General features: G+C 46.2%; 1 protein-coding gene across 5 annotated transcripts in view; it reads right to left on the minus strand.

The window, feature by feature from the left end:
* Nucleotides 1-19591, minus strand: part of ABAT (4-aminobutyrate aminotransferase) — an 86859-nt gene that overhangs the window by 23528 nt on the left and 43740 nt on the right. For 3 of the 5 annotated variants that reach the window (XM_086375832.1, XM_086375835.1, XM_086375836.1), the window contains 5 exons: nucleotides 15392-15506; nucleotides 8400-8497; nucleotides 6598-6627; nucleotides 4226-4343; nucleotides 1518-1567 (listed from right to left, as the gene is read on the minus strand). In XM_086375832.1, the coding sequence (XP_086231958.1) occupies nucleotides 1518-1567; nucleotides 4226-4343; nucleotides 6598-6627; nucleotides 8400-8497; nucleotides 15392-15461 (366 nt within the window). In that variant the 5' untranslated portion in view covers nucleotides 15462-15506. Of the gene's footprint in view, nucleotides 1-1517; nucleotides 1568-4225; nucleotides 4344-6597; nucleotides 6628-8399; nucleotides 8498-15391; nucleotides 15507-18446; nucleotides 18603-19591 lie in introns of all 5 variants that reach the window. The other 2 variants (XM_086375834.1, XM_086375833.1) reach the window with 2 other exon arrangements.

The following is a 19591-nucleotide window of genomic DNA, read 5'->3' on the forward strand; positions in this document are numbered from 1 at the left end:
CTTGGCTCAGGGCAGAGGCGGAGAAGGGATACAAAGAGAGCAGGATCATACACTGCTGGCTTGACGGTGGAAGGATCACGTGAAACGAACTCTGCCAACGACCTGAATGAGCCCCAAAGCAGATCCTCCCCCGGAGCCTCCAGCTAAGAGCTGACCTCAGCTTTGTGAGCTGCGAGGCAGAGCATTCAGCTTTGCTCACCGGATTCTAGACCCATAAGATCTGTGAGACCCCAAACGGCTGTTGTCTTAAATCCCTAGGCTGGTGGTAGTTTGTGATGCCAGCAACAGGAAACTAAAACAGGGTGGTTTTAAAGTTTCATGGTTGGGGAGGATAATTGGGGAAATAATGTCTAAAAAGCCTCTGGAGAGACTTCCCTGGTGGTCCCGTGATTAAGACTCTGTGCTTCTACTACAGGGGTTGTGGGTTCAATTCCTGGTTGGGGAACTAAGATCCCACATGCAGAATGGTGCGGCCAAAAAAAGACTCCTTAAGCGAGTGATAATGGGAAGAAAAAGTTGAGAAACACTGGGTAACAGGGGACAATTCATTCAGTAGTACGCTTCCCTGATGGTTCAGATGGTAAAGAATCTGCCCGCTATGCAGGAGACTTGAGTTCTATCCTTGGGTCGGGAAGATCCCCTGGAGGAGGGCATGCAACCCACTCCAGTATTCTTGCCTGGAGAATCCCGTGGACAGAGGAGCCTGGCGGGCTACAGTCCATGGGTCGTAGAGTCAGGCACGACTGAAGCGACTAAACGCACGCACACAGCACGCTGAGTGTGCACGCACATCTCCATGTGTGTTACAGCCAGCGTCATCAGTCAACAGCCCCCGCCACCGAGAAGAATCTGGCTCCAAATGGTAGCGATGCCAAGGATGGGAAATTGCCCCAGCCCCTGCCTGCCACCCCACCACTCTTGGACCTTTCCTGCCTCTTCCGATCCGGCTGCCATGCCCTCTTTCGCTCCTGAAGCTCCTTGCACCTCTCCCTCCCACCCTCCACTCCCTACAGGGACCACTCTCCCCCAACCCTCAGCCCGTCCATCCTTAAAAAAGCCCAGCTCCCTTGGGTTTTTTATCTCCAGCACCTCTTCTGGCTGTGTGACTCCGGACAAATACTTAACCTCTCTGGGCTCAGCTCCCTCATCTGTAAAACAGGGATAACAACAGTAGCCGCCTCAGAGACTTGGCAATATTCGATCTGTGCCGGCCACAGTCTTTATACGTATTATGCTCTTAATTATTGCTCATTATTATCATGATCATTGTCTTGTGCCCACACAGCACTGATTGTCTCGCTCGGTGGCGTTTCCTATGGCTGCGATTCTCTGCTTATGTGTGTGGTTAACTGGCTGCCTCTGTGGGAGCAGGGCGCAGTGTTGGCAAGGCATTCCAAGGGCTTACCACACAGTATGGACTCAACAAATATTTCAGGGAGGACTGAATGGATGGACCATTTCCAAAGGCTGCCCCAGTCAGCCTCTGAATCTCCATGAACACAACCCGGGGCACTCACCATATTTTGAGGCTGTTGAACGAGTTTCATGAGAGCAGGATGGTTGTAACCTGGGGAGAGGAAGATACAGTTAGAGACCAGCATCGTATCTGGGGGTCCCCTGCCCTTCACCCCATCGCCTGCCTCCTCCCTTCCCTTCCAACCCTGCAACCCTTTTCACACACAAAGGCCCATTCCTGGGGCCCTGCCTGGGAAACGCCCTGTAACTTCACTCTGTCGGATGCAGGGGCTGTGGACTGGGGCAGTGGTGTGAGGACCCGGGGAGAGAGTGATTAACACTCTTCCTCCGTCTCTCCACCACTCACCCCACCCCCAGGGGTGCCGGGACCAAGGTTGGGAATTGCTTGTTCCCCAAGTAAGGAACACTCTGGGGGTTTTCCCAACTGACCTGTGGCCAGAGGTCTTTGGGCTCTGACTCTTAGCACGCTACCTGGATGTTGATAACTTTTCTGCCTCAGTAGATAAAGGCAGTGTCAGGGAATCACATTAAGCCACAGATGCAACTTTTCTTATTGGCTTCAGAAAGAAAGATGAAAGCAGAGCTAGCCCCTCTGATCAGGAAATCCTATTGCTGGATTTTTTTTTTACCACACCGAGCAGCAGGTGGAATCTTAGTTCCAGACCAGATACTGAACCTGTGCCCCCTGCGGTGGAAGCGCAGAGTCTTAGCCACTGGACCCTCAGGGAAGTCCCTGCACACCCGAGTCTTTGATGTCATGGGGCGCCCCCTGCCCACACCGCAGGGCAGGGGTAGCTGTCTGGAGGCTGCTATTATAGAAGTAAGCTTAGGAGGCAGAATCATTGGTGCAAACCTTCAGGCTCCTTGGATGGCCGTGGGGAACCCTGAAACCCCTTGAAACTGACTCCCTATTGATGGGCCTGAGGTGATATTAAAAGATCCGACGTTATAGGATGGTTGTAGGGATTAAGTGAGAGAACACGGAAGACATTATGCATGCAGGCTAGGTTGCTTCAGCAGACTCTTTGCAACACCATAGACTGTAGCCTGCCAGGCTCCTCTGTCCATGGGATTCTCCAGGCATGAATACTGGAGTGGGTTGCCATTCCCCTCTCCAGGGGATATTCTTGACCCAGGGATCCAACCTGAGTCTCTTACATCTCCTGCACAGGCAGGCAGGTTCTTTGCCACTAGGGCCACTTGGGAAGCCCTTGGAAGACACTATGCCAGACAGCAAATTTTCAATAATTATTAGTTAAAAAAAATTATTTCAATGACTACAGATGTAAAATAAAGGTGGCCAGAGACAAAACTTTTAGAACTTCTGGCCTTTTAAAAGAATAATTTTATTTATGTATTTATTTTGAGTTGCTCTGGGTTTTCGTGGCTGTGTGGGCTTTTCTCTAGTTTTGGAGAGCTGGGGCTACTCTCCAGTTGTAATGCGCGGGCTTCTCATTGCGGTGGCTTCCCTTGATGCGGGGCACAGGCTCCAGAGCTCGGGTTCACAAGCTGGGGCACACGGGCTTAGTTGCTCCAGGGCGTGTGGGATCTTCCTGGATCAGGGATCGAACCTGTGTCTCCTGTATTGGCAGGTGGATTCTTTACCACTGAGCCCCCAGGGAAGCCCTGAACTTCTGGTCTTTTAACAACTGCTGCCAGTCTGATCAGCCCGATTCCCCTAGCCTCATAGAGATGCCGGCTGGCTGGGGATTTGAGCTGAAGGAGCCCTGGGTGGTGGTGGAGAGGATGTAGGGGTTAGCCAGGAAGAGACGGGCCCACGGTTTCGGGATAATGCGAGATTTTACCCCTTTCACTCTGGTAGGACATGGAGAGACAGATTCGTAAATCTCAGACTCCAAGTCACCTTCAGAGGCCAGCCAAGCTACAAACAGCCTGTGCCCATCCGCCCTGCCTCTCCCTCCTGCAGTAGGACAGCCTTGCTCTGGATGGCCAGGAGGTGAGCCTGCTGAGAGAGATACTTTCTTGGCCCAGCCACCCCTCTTCCAGCTGCTTTGTGTGCATGTATCCTGGGGGGAGGGGGACACTGAAAGTGGCTCCAGCCACCTCCTCTGGCAAATTGCCCCTGATGAATGGAAGCCGCGTTGCCTGAAAGATGGCATCCTTCCCCCTGGCAGCTGATGCGCGATGACCCGACTGGCCCAGGGGGGCCAAAAGATCAGCCTCTTCGCATTGGTCTGGGATTGACTTTGGGGTGCAATTCACATTCCAGAGCCCCCACTCCCACCGCCCTGTGGAATCAGGCTGTGGCTGGTCTCTGACTGAGACCTCATCCTTCTTCACCTCCCCTTTGCTCTCTGCTGTTTCTCTCCCTCTCCTTTCCATAGCTCTGCGCCACCACCCCCCCGCCCCCAGCTCTCCCTTAATTAACCACTGTCACTGAATCCCCACCTCCGACCTTCTTCCAGGAGTCCTAAGACTGCTGATGTTGGCCACGGGTTCACATCCTGCCTGTGCTTCCTCTCCAAACTCTGCTTATCTACCTACAAAATGGGTATATTCACCCAGACCCACACTTGTCAGGTTTTGGGGGAGGAGTAAATGAGAAAAGACACGTAAAGTTCCTTTTCTAATACACCCTCTGCAAATGACTTGTTCTTTTCCTCTGCCCTTGAGGGAAGTGTCTGGCCACACACAAGGATGTGTCTCTTGGAAGGAGGGACTGAAGTCCAGATAACCATGACTAACACAGAAAGAAGCTCCATCCAAGGCTTTATTTTCCAGCTCTTACCTATAGGGACCGAGGAGATCTGGGAATAAAGATCCAACATCCGGTTGCCGTCCACATCCACCAGGTAATTGCCTCGACTCTCTTCATAATTGCAGAAAAAGTGCACAGCCTCTGCATTCTTGAGGAAAGAAGAGACTGGATCAGGCTCACTGAAATTCCCTAGACCCCCAGTCTTTCAGGACTAAGCTTGAACTGCTGAAGTAAAGCGCCTCCCTGATGGCTCAGACAGTAAAGAATCTGCCTGCAATGCAGGAGTATGCATGCTTAGACGCTTCAGTTGTGTCCGACTCTTTGTGACCCCATGGACTGTAGCCCACCAGGCTCCTCTGCCCATGGGACTTTCCAGACAGGAATAATGGAGTGGGTTATCATGCCCTTCTCCAGGAGATCTTCCTGACCCAGGGATCAAACCCGTGTCTCTCATGTCTCCCTCACTGGCAAGTGGGTTCTTTACCACTAGCACCACCTGGGAAGGCCCTGCAGTGCAGGAGACCTGGGTTCAAACCATGTCCTGACCATTTAAAGACACATGGATGGGGTCTGTGGTTGTTGACAATGTAGGATTTTTTTGCCCTGCAGGTAATTATAAATACCTAGGTGATTTGCTTTATAATCATTTATGATGCTGTGGATTTGTATTTGATGATTTTTTTTCCTGTATGTGTTTTATTTATCCCAATAAAAAAGATTGAAAAATAAATCTGAAGAAAATTCTGGAAAGTTAAGATGTATATGGTAAGTTTTAGGGCCTAAGAAAACTAAAAAACAATAGTGATTATATATTGATAATATAATATATATATAGTATATAGTGAAAGAAATGAAAATGGTACACTAGAAGATTTTCACATTATGTACCAAAAATTAGTAGAAACCAAGGTGAGGAAGAAAAAAGACAAGAGAAAGAGAGAGAACAAAAAATAAAACTGGGGACTTCCCTGGTGGCTCAGCAGCTGACTCCTTGCTCCCCCTGCAAGGGGCCTGGGCTCAATCCCTGGTCAGGGAACTAGATCCCACATGCCACTGCCCCAGTGCAGCCAAATAAACAAATGTTATAAATTAAAGAAACCAGAAAATAAAACTGAACCTGTGAATACAACTACATCAATGGTAACATTAACTGTGCATGGATTAAGCAAGTCAATAAAAGAAAAATCAGAAACTATCTGACTGGATTAAAAGATTCAGTGATATGCCATCTACATGAGATATATTTTAAATTCTAGAATACAAATTAGGTTGAGAGTAAAAAGATAGGAAAAGCTACATAATTCTCACAGTAATCATAAGGAAGCTGGATGTTTTATACTAATATCAGATGAAACAGGTAAACAAACAAGACGTTTCTAGAGGTAAAGAGAGGCATTTTATGATGACAGAAGGGTCCATCCACAAAGAAGACCATAAACATGTAAGCGGCTGATATTGTTGTTTAGTTGCTCCATCATGTCTGGCTCTTTGGACCCCATGGACTGCAGCCTGCCAGGCTCCTCCGTCCATGGGATTCTCCAGGCAAGAATACTGGAGTGGGTAGCCATGCCCTCCTCCAGGAGTCTTCCTGACCCAGGGATCGAACCCAGGTCTCTGGCATTGCAGGCGGATTCTTTACCGCTGAGCCACCTGGGAAACCTGATATACAGCCCCAAATACATGAAGCAAAACCTGCCAGAACTGAAGGGAAATGATAATTCTGTAAGACTAGTTGGACACTTCAGTCCCTGGCTTTCAATAACGGATAGGACAACCAGGCAGAGGATTAATGAGGAAAGAGATGTGAACAACATTCAGAATCAGCAGATCTCACAAACACGTGTGGAACACCCCACCCAACAACAGCAGGGTATACATCCCTCTCAAGTGCATACAGAACATTTTCTAGAATAGACCACATGCTAGGCCATAAAAAAGGGTCAATAAATTTCCAAGGATTGAAATCATTCAAAATAAGTTTTCCAACCCCAGTTGAAGGAGATTAGAAATCTCAGAAGTTTGGGAAGTTCACCAAAATGTGGGAATTACACTATGTAAATAACCATTGAGGGACACCCCTCATTGGTGGTTCAGGGGCTGACTCCATGTTCTCAATGCAGGGGGTCAGATTCAATCCCTGGTCAGGGAACTAGATCCCACATGCCACAACTAAAGATCCCCCATGCTGCAAAGATCTAAGATCCTGCGTACTGAAACTAAGACCCACCTTAGCCAAACAAAAAATTAAAAAAAAAAAAAACAACCAAATCCCAATGAGTCAAAGAAGAAATAACAGATGAAATTAGGGGAAAAAAAAGGTTTAGAACAAAAGCATGTTTTATAAAAAGAATAAGCACAGATTAAGTTGTAACCAAGAAGCAAAGATAGGATTCCTCACTTACCTGAATTATATTCAACTGTTTCATTAGCTCCTGCAGGAGAGAAGAAAAAAAGCATCATAGCAAAGACACATACTTGCTTAAAATCTTTCATCTTTTCCCAAGTCTTGGGGCTTTTCCCCCTTCATGTCAATAACTTAATAGTTAGTCAACAATATTATACATATTTTTTTAAATCCTTAAGAGAAATAGTTGGTGGGAAATGGTTCTTGCCAGTTCAATTACCAGTACAACAGACAGCTTGGAGGGTCGGACACTTCAAAGATAACAATCAAGTAAACTAAAATATTTAACCAAAAAAAATTGAGCTGAAGATATTTATCTAATGTCCAGAAAAGCATGGGTTCTTTTTTTACTTAGGGAAAAAAAAAAAGCTCTAACACACCATTAGGAAAATAGAAATCTGCACCATTTATAATTATAATCTGAACATTCCATAAATCATTTGTACCATTATACTTAGCAACTGGGAATTATAAACTAGGGGTTTTACTATTACAAGGACTTCATTTCTGAAAAGAAGTCACAGAAAGTAAACTTTAGCAATTAGTGTCATAAAATCATATATTTCCATGTAAAAATACAAAATAATATTCATGATAAGAATATGAAATTTATTCCAGCTATTTTACTATTATTAAATTAAAATTCACCCCTCACCAATAGAAATATGCATGGAAAAAAGTCTTCTTTTGTTAGCAAAGAGCCATGCAAACTAGCTACAATCATTTACATCAGCACAAAGACTTCTAGTTTATTAAATAGTTTCAATGTCAAAAGAAACATGTTTTGACTTTTAAAAAACAAAGACACTGTGTATGGATAAAACCTGCAAAATATGCAGAGAAAAAATAAATTTGTATTACAAAGGTTTTCACTGTTATTTTTTAGATGCAAACATTAGAAACAGTATTGGACTCACAACCCAGAATCAAGGCTAACCAGACTTGCAAAGCGTGGTGTATGCAGATTTTGTAGCTTCTTTGGGGAGAAGCCGCAACACCCCTCGCCGTGTCTCTAACATCTATTCCATGGATTCTGAGCTGCCCAAAGTCTCTCACACACCATGCACTGTCACCCTGCGGGCTTGTCACCATTCCCCTTACCTAGAACAGAATGCACTCCTGCCAGTTCCTCCTTGTGGCCCTTCAAGATCAAGCTCAGGGAGGCATCTGCCATGCACGCCCTGGGCCACATCACACAGTCAGGTTCCTTCACTGTTGGTGGGATGCTCTGCCCCAGCCCCTGACTCTGGACTCAGAAACCAGCCATGTAACTTGCTTTGGCCAACAGAACGAGGTGGAAGTAATGGTGGGTCAGTGGGGAGCCTGGCTCAAGAGACATAGAGCAAGCACTCCTTTCCATCACCATGAGAACAAGCCCAGGCTGGCTGGCTGGAATATGAGAGACCCATGAGGCAGAGCCACATTACCACAGTGACCCAAGACAAGCCTAGCATAGATCAACTGGTGGGCAGTCATCCCTCAGGCACATAGATGAGCCCAACACAGCTGCCTACCCAACTGCCAGTTAACCATGGATGCATGAGCAACTTGTATGCTGTTGAGGTTTTGGGACTGTTTGTTATGCAGCACTATTACAGCAATTGATAACTGATACATATCCTCTAAGAAGACTTCTTTGACTTCTTATGGAAAGATGGCCTGGTTTAAAGTTCTGGATCTCTAGTAGTGAACTCTCTGAAAGCAGCTAAGGATACAGGGCCCTCAGCATGGCTGTGTTCTTGCCCCATGGGCCCTTTTTGCTCTTTTCTGAAACACACCACTCAAGTGTGCTCAACTCACCCGAGATCTAGGCCCTGGGACTTCCGTCTTCATCAAAGGTCCATCATAGTCAAATTCAACATCGACTTTGGCTGCAGCCTGACTGATGTGTCTGGATCCTGCAGTAAACACAGGTGGTGAGAAACCCCTGAGCACAGAGGATATGAGAATTCTGCGCTTACAACACTGGGAGTCCCCAACAGAGGCAGTGCCAGGGCCTGAGACCCACGCAAGCCTGACGATCCCAGAACTCTGAGTGTGGTCAGACATGGGTACCACAAGCACCCTGAGGATTTCAAGAAGTGGGAAAGCCTGGTGCCAGTGATGCTGTAGGCAAGCAGGCATGCTCACATCCCACTGTCGTGAGGCTAAGGTGATGCCGACTTCCTAGTCTTTTCGACTGAGCAAACTCAGTTTTCAGGATTCATCCGGAAAATAATTGGACCAGTGCAAAAAGATGTAGATTAAAAATATTCATCATAGCATTGTTTCTAACAACAACAGAGAAGAAACAGCCTACATGTCCAACAGGGAGGGTCGGTAAATAGAATGTGCCATGTCCCACCGTTTTCATGGACAGCAGGATATTGGGAATATTATGTATCCATAATAAAAATTATCCAGATTTTGTAAAAAAAAATTTATCTATATCCATATGTATTGTGTGTGTATGCTCAGTCATGTCTGACTCTTTTGCGACACCATAGACTGTAGCCTGCCAGGCTCCTCTGTCCACGGAATTTTCCAGGCAAGAATACTGGAGCGGGTTGCCGTTTCCTTTTCCAGGGGATCTTCCCAACCCAGGGATCAAACCTGTGTCTCCTCCATATGTATATATAGACTCAAATTTGTCAGCCCTGGAACTGCTGACACTGGGCTGGATGGTTCTTTGCTGTGGGAGGCTGCCCTGGGTGGTATAGGATGTTTAGCTGCATCCCTGGCCTCCGGCCACTAGAGGTCAGTGGCATCTCCTCGAGTTGTGCCCCAAGTTGTGTCAATTAAAAATCATCGAGGAGATGGGAATTCCCTGGCAGTCCAGTGGTTAGGAGTTTGATGCTTTCCCTGCCCTGGCCAGGGTTCAATCCCTGGTTGGGGGAACTAAGATCCTGAAAGTGGTGTGGCACACCCACTCCATTATTCTTGCCTGGAGAATCCCATGGACAGAGGGAGCTACAGTCCATAGGGTCAGAAAGAGTCAGACACGACTTAGTGACTAAACAATAAGATGTTTCATATAAATCATGTATGTGATCTTCACCCATCAGAATGGCTGCCATCAAAAAGTCTACAAACAATAAATGCTGGAGAGGGTGTAGAGTAAAGGGAACCCTTTACACTGTTGGTGGGAATGCAACCTAGTACAACCACTATGGAGAACAGTGAGGAGATTCCTTACAAAACTGGAAATAGAACTGCCATATGACCCAGCCATCCCACTGCTGGGCATACACACCGAGGAAACCAGAATGGAAAGAGACACGTGTACTCCAGTGTTCATCGCAGCACTGTTTATAATAGCCAGGACATGGAAGCAATCTAGATGTCCATCGGCAGATGAATGGATAAGAAAGTTGTGGTACATATATACAATGGAATATTACTGAGCTATAAAAAAGAACACATTTGGGTCAGTTTTAATGAGGTGGGTGAAACTGGAGCCTATTATATAAAGTGAAATAAGTCAGAAAGAAAAACACCAATACAGTATATTAACGCATATACATGGAATTTAGAAAGATGGTAACTACGACCCTCTATGCGAGACAGCAAAAGAGACACAAATGTAAAGAATAGACTTTTGGACTACGTGGGAGAAGGTAAGGGTGGGGTGACTTGAGAGAATAGCATTGAAACGTGTATATCACCATATGTAAAACAGATGAGCGGTGCAAGTTCGATGCATGAAGCAGGGCACTCAAAGCCGGTGCTCTGGGACAACCCAGAGGGATGGGGTGGGGAGGGAGGCGGGAGGGGGGTTCAGGACGGACAGACACATGTACACCGTGGCTGATTCATGTTGATGTATGGCCAAAACCACCGCAATATTGTAGTTAGCTTCCAATTAAAACAAATAAATAAATTTTTTTTAAAAAGAAAGATCATGTATGTGATCTTTTTTCATCTTTCCACAATGCTGAGGGGTAGTTGCTATTTATTGCATTACACAGGAGAGGAAACAAATACTAAAACATTCTAGTGTCTCTCTGTCATACACGCTGATGCGCGCACACACACGACCTGCCAAACTATAAAAAGCCATGACATTAGAAAACATAAATTCTTAATTTTTCACAATTGCTTGGAATATCAAAGGTTTCTGAATTAATTATGCAATAAAGTGGAGCCCTTTGAACATAAAATCCAGTTAAAATCCAATACCACCCTTATTTTCAGGCATGAAGATACCAGCTTTATTATCTTTTGTTTGATCTTACAATGAAAAAGGAATTCCTAAAGATCTGATTCCATCAGCAGAGAATTAAAAATCATGGACCATACTGATGACTTAAAAAAAAAACAACGCACACACACTCAACTGTTTCTCGTTTCCTTGGCCTGAACTCAGCGTTACTGGTCAAGACTGATTCCAACCAGAACTGCATTCAACAGGTCTATTTGGATAAACAGGGCTCTTAACCTGCCATTCTTCCTTTGTTTCCAGAAAAGGGGGGACAGTGAAAAATCTATAAGCAGTAAGTCATCCTCTCATGAGGACACACAAGTCCTCTCTTCCTTTCTCCAGAATATGTCTTGACATTGCATTGTAGCAATCAGATTTCTTGGGGGTTGCAGGAATACCAGGGGTGGAGGCAGTTGGCAGTGGGACCTGCAGCTGAAAGGACCTCAAAGCAGAGCATGTGAAGTCCCGGGGAGCTGTGGTTGCCAGGATGCCGGGACCATGAGTAAACAGGGCTGGGAGGCGGGGTCAGGGTAGGACCTGGGAGACACAGTGGAGACGGATGGGGCATGAGACAGGGATGCCAAGGCCAGGTGCGAGGCAGATGCATCTGGGTCAGGAACCGCACTGGTTCCTACCGTGTTCCAAGTCTTTCTGGGTGTGGATGGGAGAGGGACAAAAATGCTGGGTAGAAATCCTGAAAATCAGAGTCTGTTGAATTTTTTTTTTTTTGCAAATGTGCCATCAGAAAAAGGAAGATGGAGACGCTCACATATGTTTAGGCAAATGCTCACCTATTATTTTATTCTTTTTTTAAAGACTTTTTTTTTTTGATGTGGATCACTTTTAAAGTTTTTATTGAGTTTGTTACAACATTGCTTCTGTTTTATGTTTTGGTGTTTCTGGCTGCTAGGCCTGTAGGATCTCAGCTCACTGACGAAGGATCGAACCTGACCCCCTTGCATTGGAAGGTGATTTCGTAACTGCTGGAATGCCCCTCACCTATTGTTTTGATTAATCCACAACCTTCTTGTGAGAAGATACTGTTCCCATTTCACAGATGAGGGTCAGAGAGGTTAAGCAAGTTTCCTGAGGTCACATAGCTAGTGAGTTTGCAAGGCCAGAACTTGAGTCCAGAAAACTTGTGCTTTTCCTACTATATCTTAATTGTGACTTTTGTGGAGGAAAATGACCAAATGCCAATACAACACTTAATGATGACATGTAGTGCCATAAACCACAAGAAAAAAGAACAAGATTTGAATGATCAAGAAAGCCTTTTCCAGGATCCTTTCTATCAAGCTGTGTGAGCAGATGTCCGTTTATTGAGCACTCACGGTGAACATACTGGACATTATTCCGAGTAATTTCCATGGATTACCTCGCATAATCCTCACAACCCCATCGGAGGTAAATGTTATTATGAGTCTTATGTTAAAGGAGACACTACGCTCAGAAAGGTCAATTAATTTGCCCAGAGTCACACAGATGGAAAGTGCTGAAGCTGGCAGTCTGTCCACTGGACCTCTCCTTTCCCAGATGCTGTGAGCATCATGTATGTATAGTCCATCTCATCTAGTGTGGGTTTTTGAAATAAAACATTTGCAGCAAAATGACTCACTTCTCTTAAAGGCAAATTACTACCAAAAGGAGGAAGAAGTTTGAATCGACACCGAATGACCCAACATTTCCATTCATGAATAAAATAGCACACCCAGAGGGCAGGGGTGTGCCCTGACAGGCAAGACCAGGCAGGGTGGGTAAATTCAACCCAATCCTCTGGGTCTGATAATGATGCTTACTATCCTCTGTGACTGTGCCAATCCACAGAGTCAGTTTTTAACTCCAAACTGTAAAAGCTGCCATCTGATGTTTTTAATGTCCTCTAGATCTTCTTCTGAGAGCAATGAATAAATGCCATTTTCCCAAACAGCAAGGGTTCTCTATGTGAGCCTAGCCAAAGTCAAGATTAAGTTCAACTGGAGTTATTTGCTCTGCTTTTGTTTAAAACAAAACACTTGGGACTCCTCTGCTGGTCCGGTGGTTAAGAATCTGCCTTCCAATGTGGGGAATGCAGGTTCAATCCCTGGTCAGGGGTACTAAGATCCACAAGCCGCGGAGCAACTAAGCCTGTGCTAGGTAGGTAGTCATGAGCCACAGCTAAGACCTGATGAATCTTCCATGCTAATGACTCTCCCTTCTACTTGGAACACAACAGACCTGTATCATTGGAGTTTATTTGTTACATAATTAGGGGTAAGCATTAATATGCTTATCTTCTAATTAAATAAAACAAATCCTCAAAACCCACTAATAACTTCTCAAGGCTATCAAGGTTTAAAAAGAAAGAGGAAAAACTGAGAAACTCATAGACCAGAGGAGACAATGAAACTGGATTGGACCCTGGAGCAGAAGGAGGCCCTGAGAAAAAGTTGCTGAAATTCACACACAAGTCTAGAGTTTGGTTCAGATCAAAGTACTAAGGTCAGTTCCTCAGCAATGACAAATGCATCCTGGTGATGTAAGATGATAAGACTGGGGAAAACTGGGTGAACAGCATGTGGGATCTCTTTGTCTTTGCAATTTCTCTGCACATCTAAAATATTCCAAGATAAATGTTTATTTAAAAATAAAGCCTGTGGGAGAGGAGACAACACTCCTGCTTTTTATCGCACTCAAGACAGAAACGTCTGCAACATTCAACAAGGAGACCAAGGACTCCACTGACAATTTGTCTTCAGAAGGCAGACGGGACACACAATAAGGAGACATCGTGATGACAAGCATGGAGCTCTGAGAACTGGGGGCAACCTGGAGGGGCAGGCATCCGAAGCAGGCTACCAGAGCTGCTGGGAGGCAAGCTGCATGCATGCTCAGTCATTAAGTCATGCCCGACTCTCTGCAACCCCATGGACTGCAGCCTGTCAGGCTCCGTGGGATTTCCCAGGCAATAATACTGGAGTGGGTTGCTGTTTCCTTCTCCAGGGGATCTTTCCCATCCAGGGATCAAACCCACGTCTCCTGCACTGGCAGGCAGGTTCTTTACCACAGAGCCACCAGAGAAGCCCAGGAGACACATTGAGGGAGTGGATAATAATCCAGTGTTTGGAGCTGGACTGATGTAAGAAAAACTTAAAAGTGGTCCATTTTCAAGGACAACTAGCCTAGAGGGACAGCTTGCTGATGTAATAGCCGTTAGGATCCTTGCATGGGAAAATCCAGACAAAGGGGGAGTAATAAATCCAGGTGACTTTCTCGGGAAGATTGTTAACCCAGTAGTACACAACCAATGAGGGGCTGGGGGAGGGGCTTGGCTGCCGAGAGGATAAAAACCCCACTGTAACTTGCCCACCAGACACCTGATCTGGCAACATCATCATTAAAGCCTTGCTTCTCGCTGCATCTTGTGTCTCCAAGTCCATTCCTTGGGTTTGGGTCAGTGGGCTCTATTTCCCACATCTGACTTGCATTCAAGGGGCTGTGTGACTTGGCTTCTCTGAGCCTCAGTTTTCTCATCTGTAAACTGGGATTCACCCTTTCCTTCCTTGTGGGAACTATGGAGGGAGGTCTCCTGAGATCATACAGGCAGGGTGCTCACTGGGCTATGCTGCCTGCACTCAGTGAGGCAGAGAGAAATGGAAGCCTCTGAGAGGGACTGCATATAAAAGCAGAGACATTACTTTACTGACAAAGGTCTGTCTAGTCAAGGCTATGGTTTTTCCAGTAGTCAGGTATGGATGTGAGAGTCAGACCATAAAGAAAGTTGAGCACCGAAGAATTGATGCTTTTGAACTGTGGTTTTGGAGAAGACTCTTGAGAGTTCCTTAGACTACAAGGAGATCAAACCAGGCAATCCTAAAGGAAATCAGTCCTGAATACTCATTGGAAGGACTGATGCTGAAATTCCAGTACTTTGGCCACCAAATGCAAGAACTGATTCATTGGAAAAGACCCTGATGCTGGGGAAGATTGAAGGTAGGAGGAGAAGGGGACGACAGAGGATGAGATGGTTGGATGGCATCACCGATTTGATGGACATGAGTTTGAGCAAACTCTGGAAGTTGGTGATGGACAGGGAAGCCTGGTGTGCTGCACTCCATGGGGTTGCAAAGAGTTGGACACAACTGAGCGGCTGAACTGAACTGAGAGGGGCTGCGGTGACAGCATGAGCTGCTGGCCATTTGGGTGTGGGGTGAGTGGAGGTAAGGGAGAGGGAGGGGCAGGGTGGCCGTTCCTTGGATAGGGCCCACTCTCTAGTGTCCTTGAAGCTTTTAGGTGAATTACAAGGGTTTTTGTAGTTTCCTTGTTTGTTGGCAGCAAACCTAGCTCTGTGTTTCCCTCAACAGTCCCTGTGGGGATGGCTTGGGCCCTTCTGGCCTCGGGGGCAAGCAGAGCAGCTCCAGGGCAGATCAGCTCCCTGCCCATTGCTGAGCTGTCCTCCGGGGCACAGGAGCACACGCTGGAGATGGGAGGGGTGGCCAAGGGGATAGTTTCATGGGGGTGGGTGGGATAGCAGGTCCCTTTGTCCCCAAGAACTCTTCCGGACCCCTAAGTCTCTAGTCTGGATTGCATCTTCCATTAGGACCAGTCCTTGCCAACATCCCCCAGGGCTTACCCGGCACCAACAGGCGGTAGTTGTGCTGGAAGCTGCAGACCAGCCGCTGGGTGAGCAACATGGAGGCCATGGTCCCCTCCGCTGGGAACAGAGACCCCTGTCACACGCTCCGGCCCTGAAAGAAACCAGAAACTCAGAGTCAGGCCAACAGAGGCCATGCCCTTGCTGGCCAAGTATCCCACTCCCCACCATTTCCCCACATGGTGAAGAAGGATCTGCTAATATCAGATCCTTTGCTTTCATGCAGAAGGTACACTCTATTTTTTATGATTTAAAAAAATTACAATTTAATTTTTTAGCTTTGCTGGGTCTTCCCTGCTGTGCAGCTAAAGGGCTTTCTCTAGTGGAGGCCACTGGGGCTACTCTCCAGTTTCGGCGGGCAGGCTTCTCAGTGCAGCGGCTTCCCTTGTTGAGGAGCACAGGTTTGAGGAGTTGTGGCACTTGGGCCCAGTCGCTCCCCGGCATGTGGGATCTTCCCGGACCAGGGATTGAACCAGTATCCCCTGCATTGGCAGGCAGATTCTTAACTACTGGACCATCAGGGAAGGCCTACACTATTTTTTAAAAAATTTTTGACTGCGTGGTTTGCGCGATCTTAGTTTTCCAACCAGGGATTGAACCCAGGCCATGGCAGTGAATGCGCATAATTCTAACTGCCAGGGAGGTCTCCAGAGTATATACACTTTAAATCAAAGCCTGTTCACCTTGTGTGTGTGTGTGTGTGTGTGTGTGTGTGTTTTAATATTTTCTTAGTTTATTTGGCTGCACTGAGTCTTAGTTGCAGCATGAGGGATCTTCAGTTGCAGTGACATGTGGGATCTAGTTCCCTGACTAGGGATTGAACCTGAGCCCCCTGCATTGGGAGCTGGAGTTTTAGCCATTGGACAACTAGGGAAGTACCCCACGTTGTCTTTTTCTTGACCTTGCATCTAGGTAGGATTATTACACCCACTTTCAAAGAGAGAGGACAGAGTTGGCTAGAAGACAGAGTTGGCTGGAGGACCCTCTGTGGGCAAGCTGGTGAGAGGGTCTCGTCCATCTGGATAAGCAAAGCAGCCTGTGTCCTACATGATGGAAAAACTCAGATGGAGGAAACTCTAGAGCAGACGTCCTGGTGACTGCTTAGTGGGGGAGGCCAGGAGGCCCCTGCCCTGTTCACATACAGAATGTTGGTGGCTGGGTCGCTGGGAACCCTGCAGATCCAGAGCAGTACCCGGGGCCCATTTTGAGGGGTGGACTTCTCCAGCACAACCAACCATCCCGAGTGTGTTCTGGACCAAGAGGTTCCAGGATGTGGAATTTTCAGGTTTTACCTTTTTTTTTTAAATAGAATTTTTATTCTCAAAAATGGCAATCACATGAATATGGGATGCCTTCATTTATTTTATTATTTTTCTGATTCTCATTGTATATGTATTCATTCATTCATTCATTTATTTTTATTGAAGTATAGTTGTTTTACAATGCTGTGTTGGTTTCTGCTGTGGTGTGGCATGTATGTGATTAGTCGCGTCTGACTCTTTGTGACCCCATGGACTGTAGCCCACCAGGCTCCTCTGTCCATGGGATTTTCCAGGCAAGAATACTGGAGAGGGTAGCCATTCCCTTCTCCAGGGGATCTTCCCGACCCAGGGATTGAACCTGGGTCTCCTGAACAGCAGATGGATTCTTTACCATCTGAGCCACCAGAATCCTCCAGGATGGAAGTGACTTTTTTTTTTAATGTTGTAACAGAAGGCTTCTATGAAAAAATATATCTTGCATGTGGACAAAGATTAGAAGGGAACACATAGACACACAATGAAAACCACTATTATCTGGAAGCTTGAATAGGAGTCATTTTGAAATTTTCCATCTTTTGCTGAAAGGTTATTATTTCCCTTTGCCACCCAAAAAAAAGTCAAAAGAGATAGGGTAGGACATATTAGCAACTCTAGGTGTGGGAAAGAAATAAGTGAGACTAGAGGACCCCCAGGGCAGTGCTTCTCAAACTAATTGATCATATCCCTCTCTAAAAACATATTGATGCATTTAATTAATGTGTGTGCATGCTCAGCCACATCCGACTCTTTGCGATTCCCACGGACTGTAGCCTGGGAGGCTCCTCTGTCCATGGGATTCTCCAGGCAAGAATACTGGAGTGGGCTGCCATTTCCTCTTCCAAGAAGTGACTGTTTTGAAGGGTATTTGATCCCCCTCAATCTGCTCAACCATCCAGGGAGTAGGGTATCTCCCCCTTCCGATATGAGGAGATAGAAGTTCAGAGAGGTCATGGTATATGGCCTTGATCATAGGATTGCTTGGGACTGCCTAACCCCAAACCCTTGCTCATGACAACATGGATTAATTCAGTGACTAACAAAACATCTAACTGTAGAAGCAAGGGGTTTGATGAATACAAATGTTCCTGTTAAGAGAGGAAATCTTGCTGCTTTTCACCTGAGAAAATATTATTGAGGAAAGCATGGTCTTGGAAAGTGTGACCATAAATTAACTGAGAAAGCAGACTCTTTCTGTGATAAGTCAATGGATTTTTTGATCTATTCCAGAACAGCTAACTCAATGCAGCCCTGTTAATTTAGCAGCCTGGTAACCAGGTAGTGATAGTGGTGAAGGCCTGCCTGCCAATGCAGGAGACGCAGGAGACTCAGGTTCAGTCCTCGAGTTGGCAAGATGCCCTGGAGAAGGAAATGGCAACCCACTCCAGTATTCTTGCCTGGGAAATCCCATGGAGCCTGGCGGGCTGCAGTCCATGGGGTTGCAGAGAGTCAGACGAGACTGAGCGACTAAGCACAACAACATAACAACTAGGCAGAAAGAGCGATTGCTCTCTCTCTTTGAAGACTATTTGTCTCAAATGGGGGCGCTAAGGACTCCACACAATTCAATTTCCATTAGATGTGTGTTTGAAAATGCGAGAATCTCGGAGAACTCGAATATTAACATTTGAATGCTATGCAAAAGTGAAAGTCACACCCGTACACTTTCAATTACAAAATGTCACATTGGGAAATATATCTTGGTGACATTTCAGTGGCCCGCAGTTGAAACTGACCTTATAACGAAACCTGATCTCTATCAGGCGTTGGTTCTCAGCACAATATATTTCCAACAATCAGAAGAGTTGATGTCATTCATTCACTTTCTCTGGCCCCCTAATCCAGTCAACAAAATTAATCAGGTACCTGTTTCACGGAAGGCACTGTATTATCTAGACACAGGAGAAAACGAAGATGAATAAAATGCTGCTCTCTTTCTAAAGCTCATAATTTAGTGTCAGAGGAATGAGGGGGAGAAAACAGGAGAATTTAATGTAGTAACTGCTTTACCCATCATGTCAATAAATCCTTAAAATAACCTGGCAGGAAATGTAGATGAAGAAATGCCCTGTTCACTGTCAACAGCTAATTCTACATAAGACGGAATGGAATCTTTACCTTCTGGTATAAACAAGCTGCCAGGGGAACAGAGAAATTAATTCTAGGTGTGTGTGTGGGGGGGTGCTGCCCCTTGAAAAGCTGCAAAGTTCCAGAAGCCATAGAAAGAAAGGGGAAGTAATGAATGAAGAAATGAATGCTAAGTTGCTTCAGTCATGTTGGGCTCTTTGTGACCCCATGGACTATAGCCTAACAGGCTCCTCTGTCCATGGAATTCTCGAGGCAAGAATATTGGAGTGAGTTGCCATGCCCGCCTCCAGGGGATCTTCCTGACCCAGGGGTCGAACCCGCATTGCGTATGTCTCCTGCTTTGGCAGGAGGGTTCTTTACCACTAGGGCCACCTGGGAAGCTGAGCTAATGCTCAAAGGCATGAAAGGATGTGGAATGCCCATGGACTCAAGCATGATATCTCAGAGCACTGAAATGGAAGATGCACAGAATTAGGTCACGGGACTCCCCCAGTGGTCCAGTGGCTAAGACTCCATGCTCACAATGCAGGGGGCCCGGGTTCTATCCCTGGTCAGGGAACTAGCCCCGGAAGCAGCAACTATAACATCCCACATGCTTCAGTAGAGATTAAAGATTCTGCATGTTACAACAGACCCAGCGCAGCCAAGTAAACAAATATTCAAAAAAAAAAATCTTCTAATTGCCAGATGGAACCCACTAGAGACCCTCCAAAGGAAGGAAGGTGCCAGTTGCTCTTGTCTTATCCAGAAGGAACCTCTTCAGGCAAGTCCCAGAGGGCAAGGAGGGAATAGG

Source organism: Bos grunniens, chromosome 25, assembly GCF_055505025.1.
Source record: "Bos grunniens cultivar Pamir isolate PY7600 chromosome 25, Bosgru_T2T1.0, whole genome shotgun sequence".
Lineage (NCBI taxonomy): Eukaryota > Metazoa > Chordata > Mammalia > Artiodactyla > Bovidae > Bos > Bos grunniens.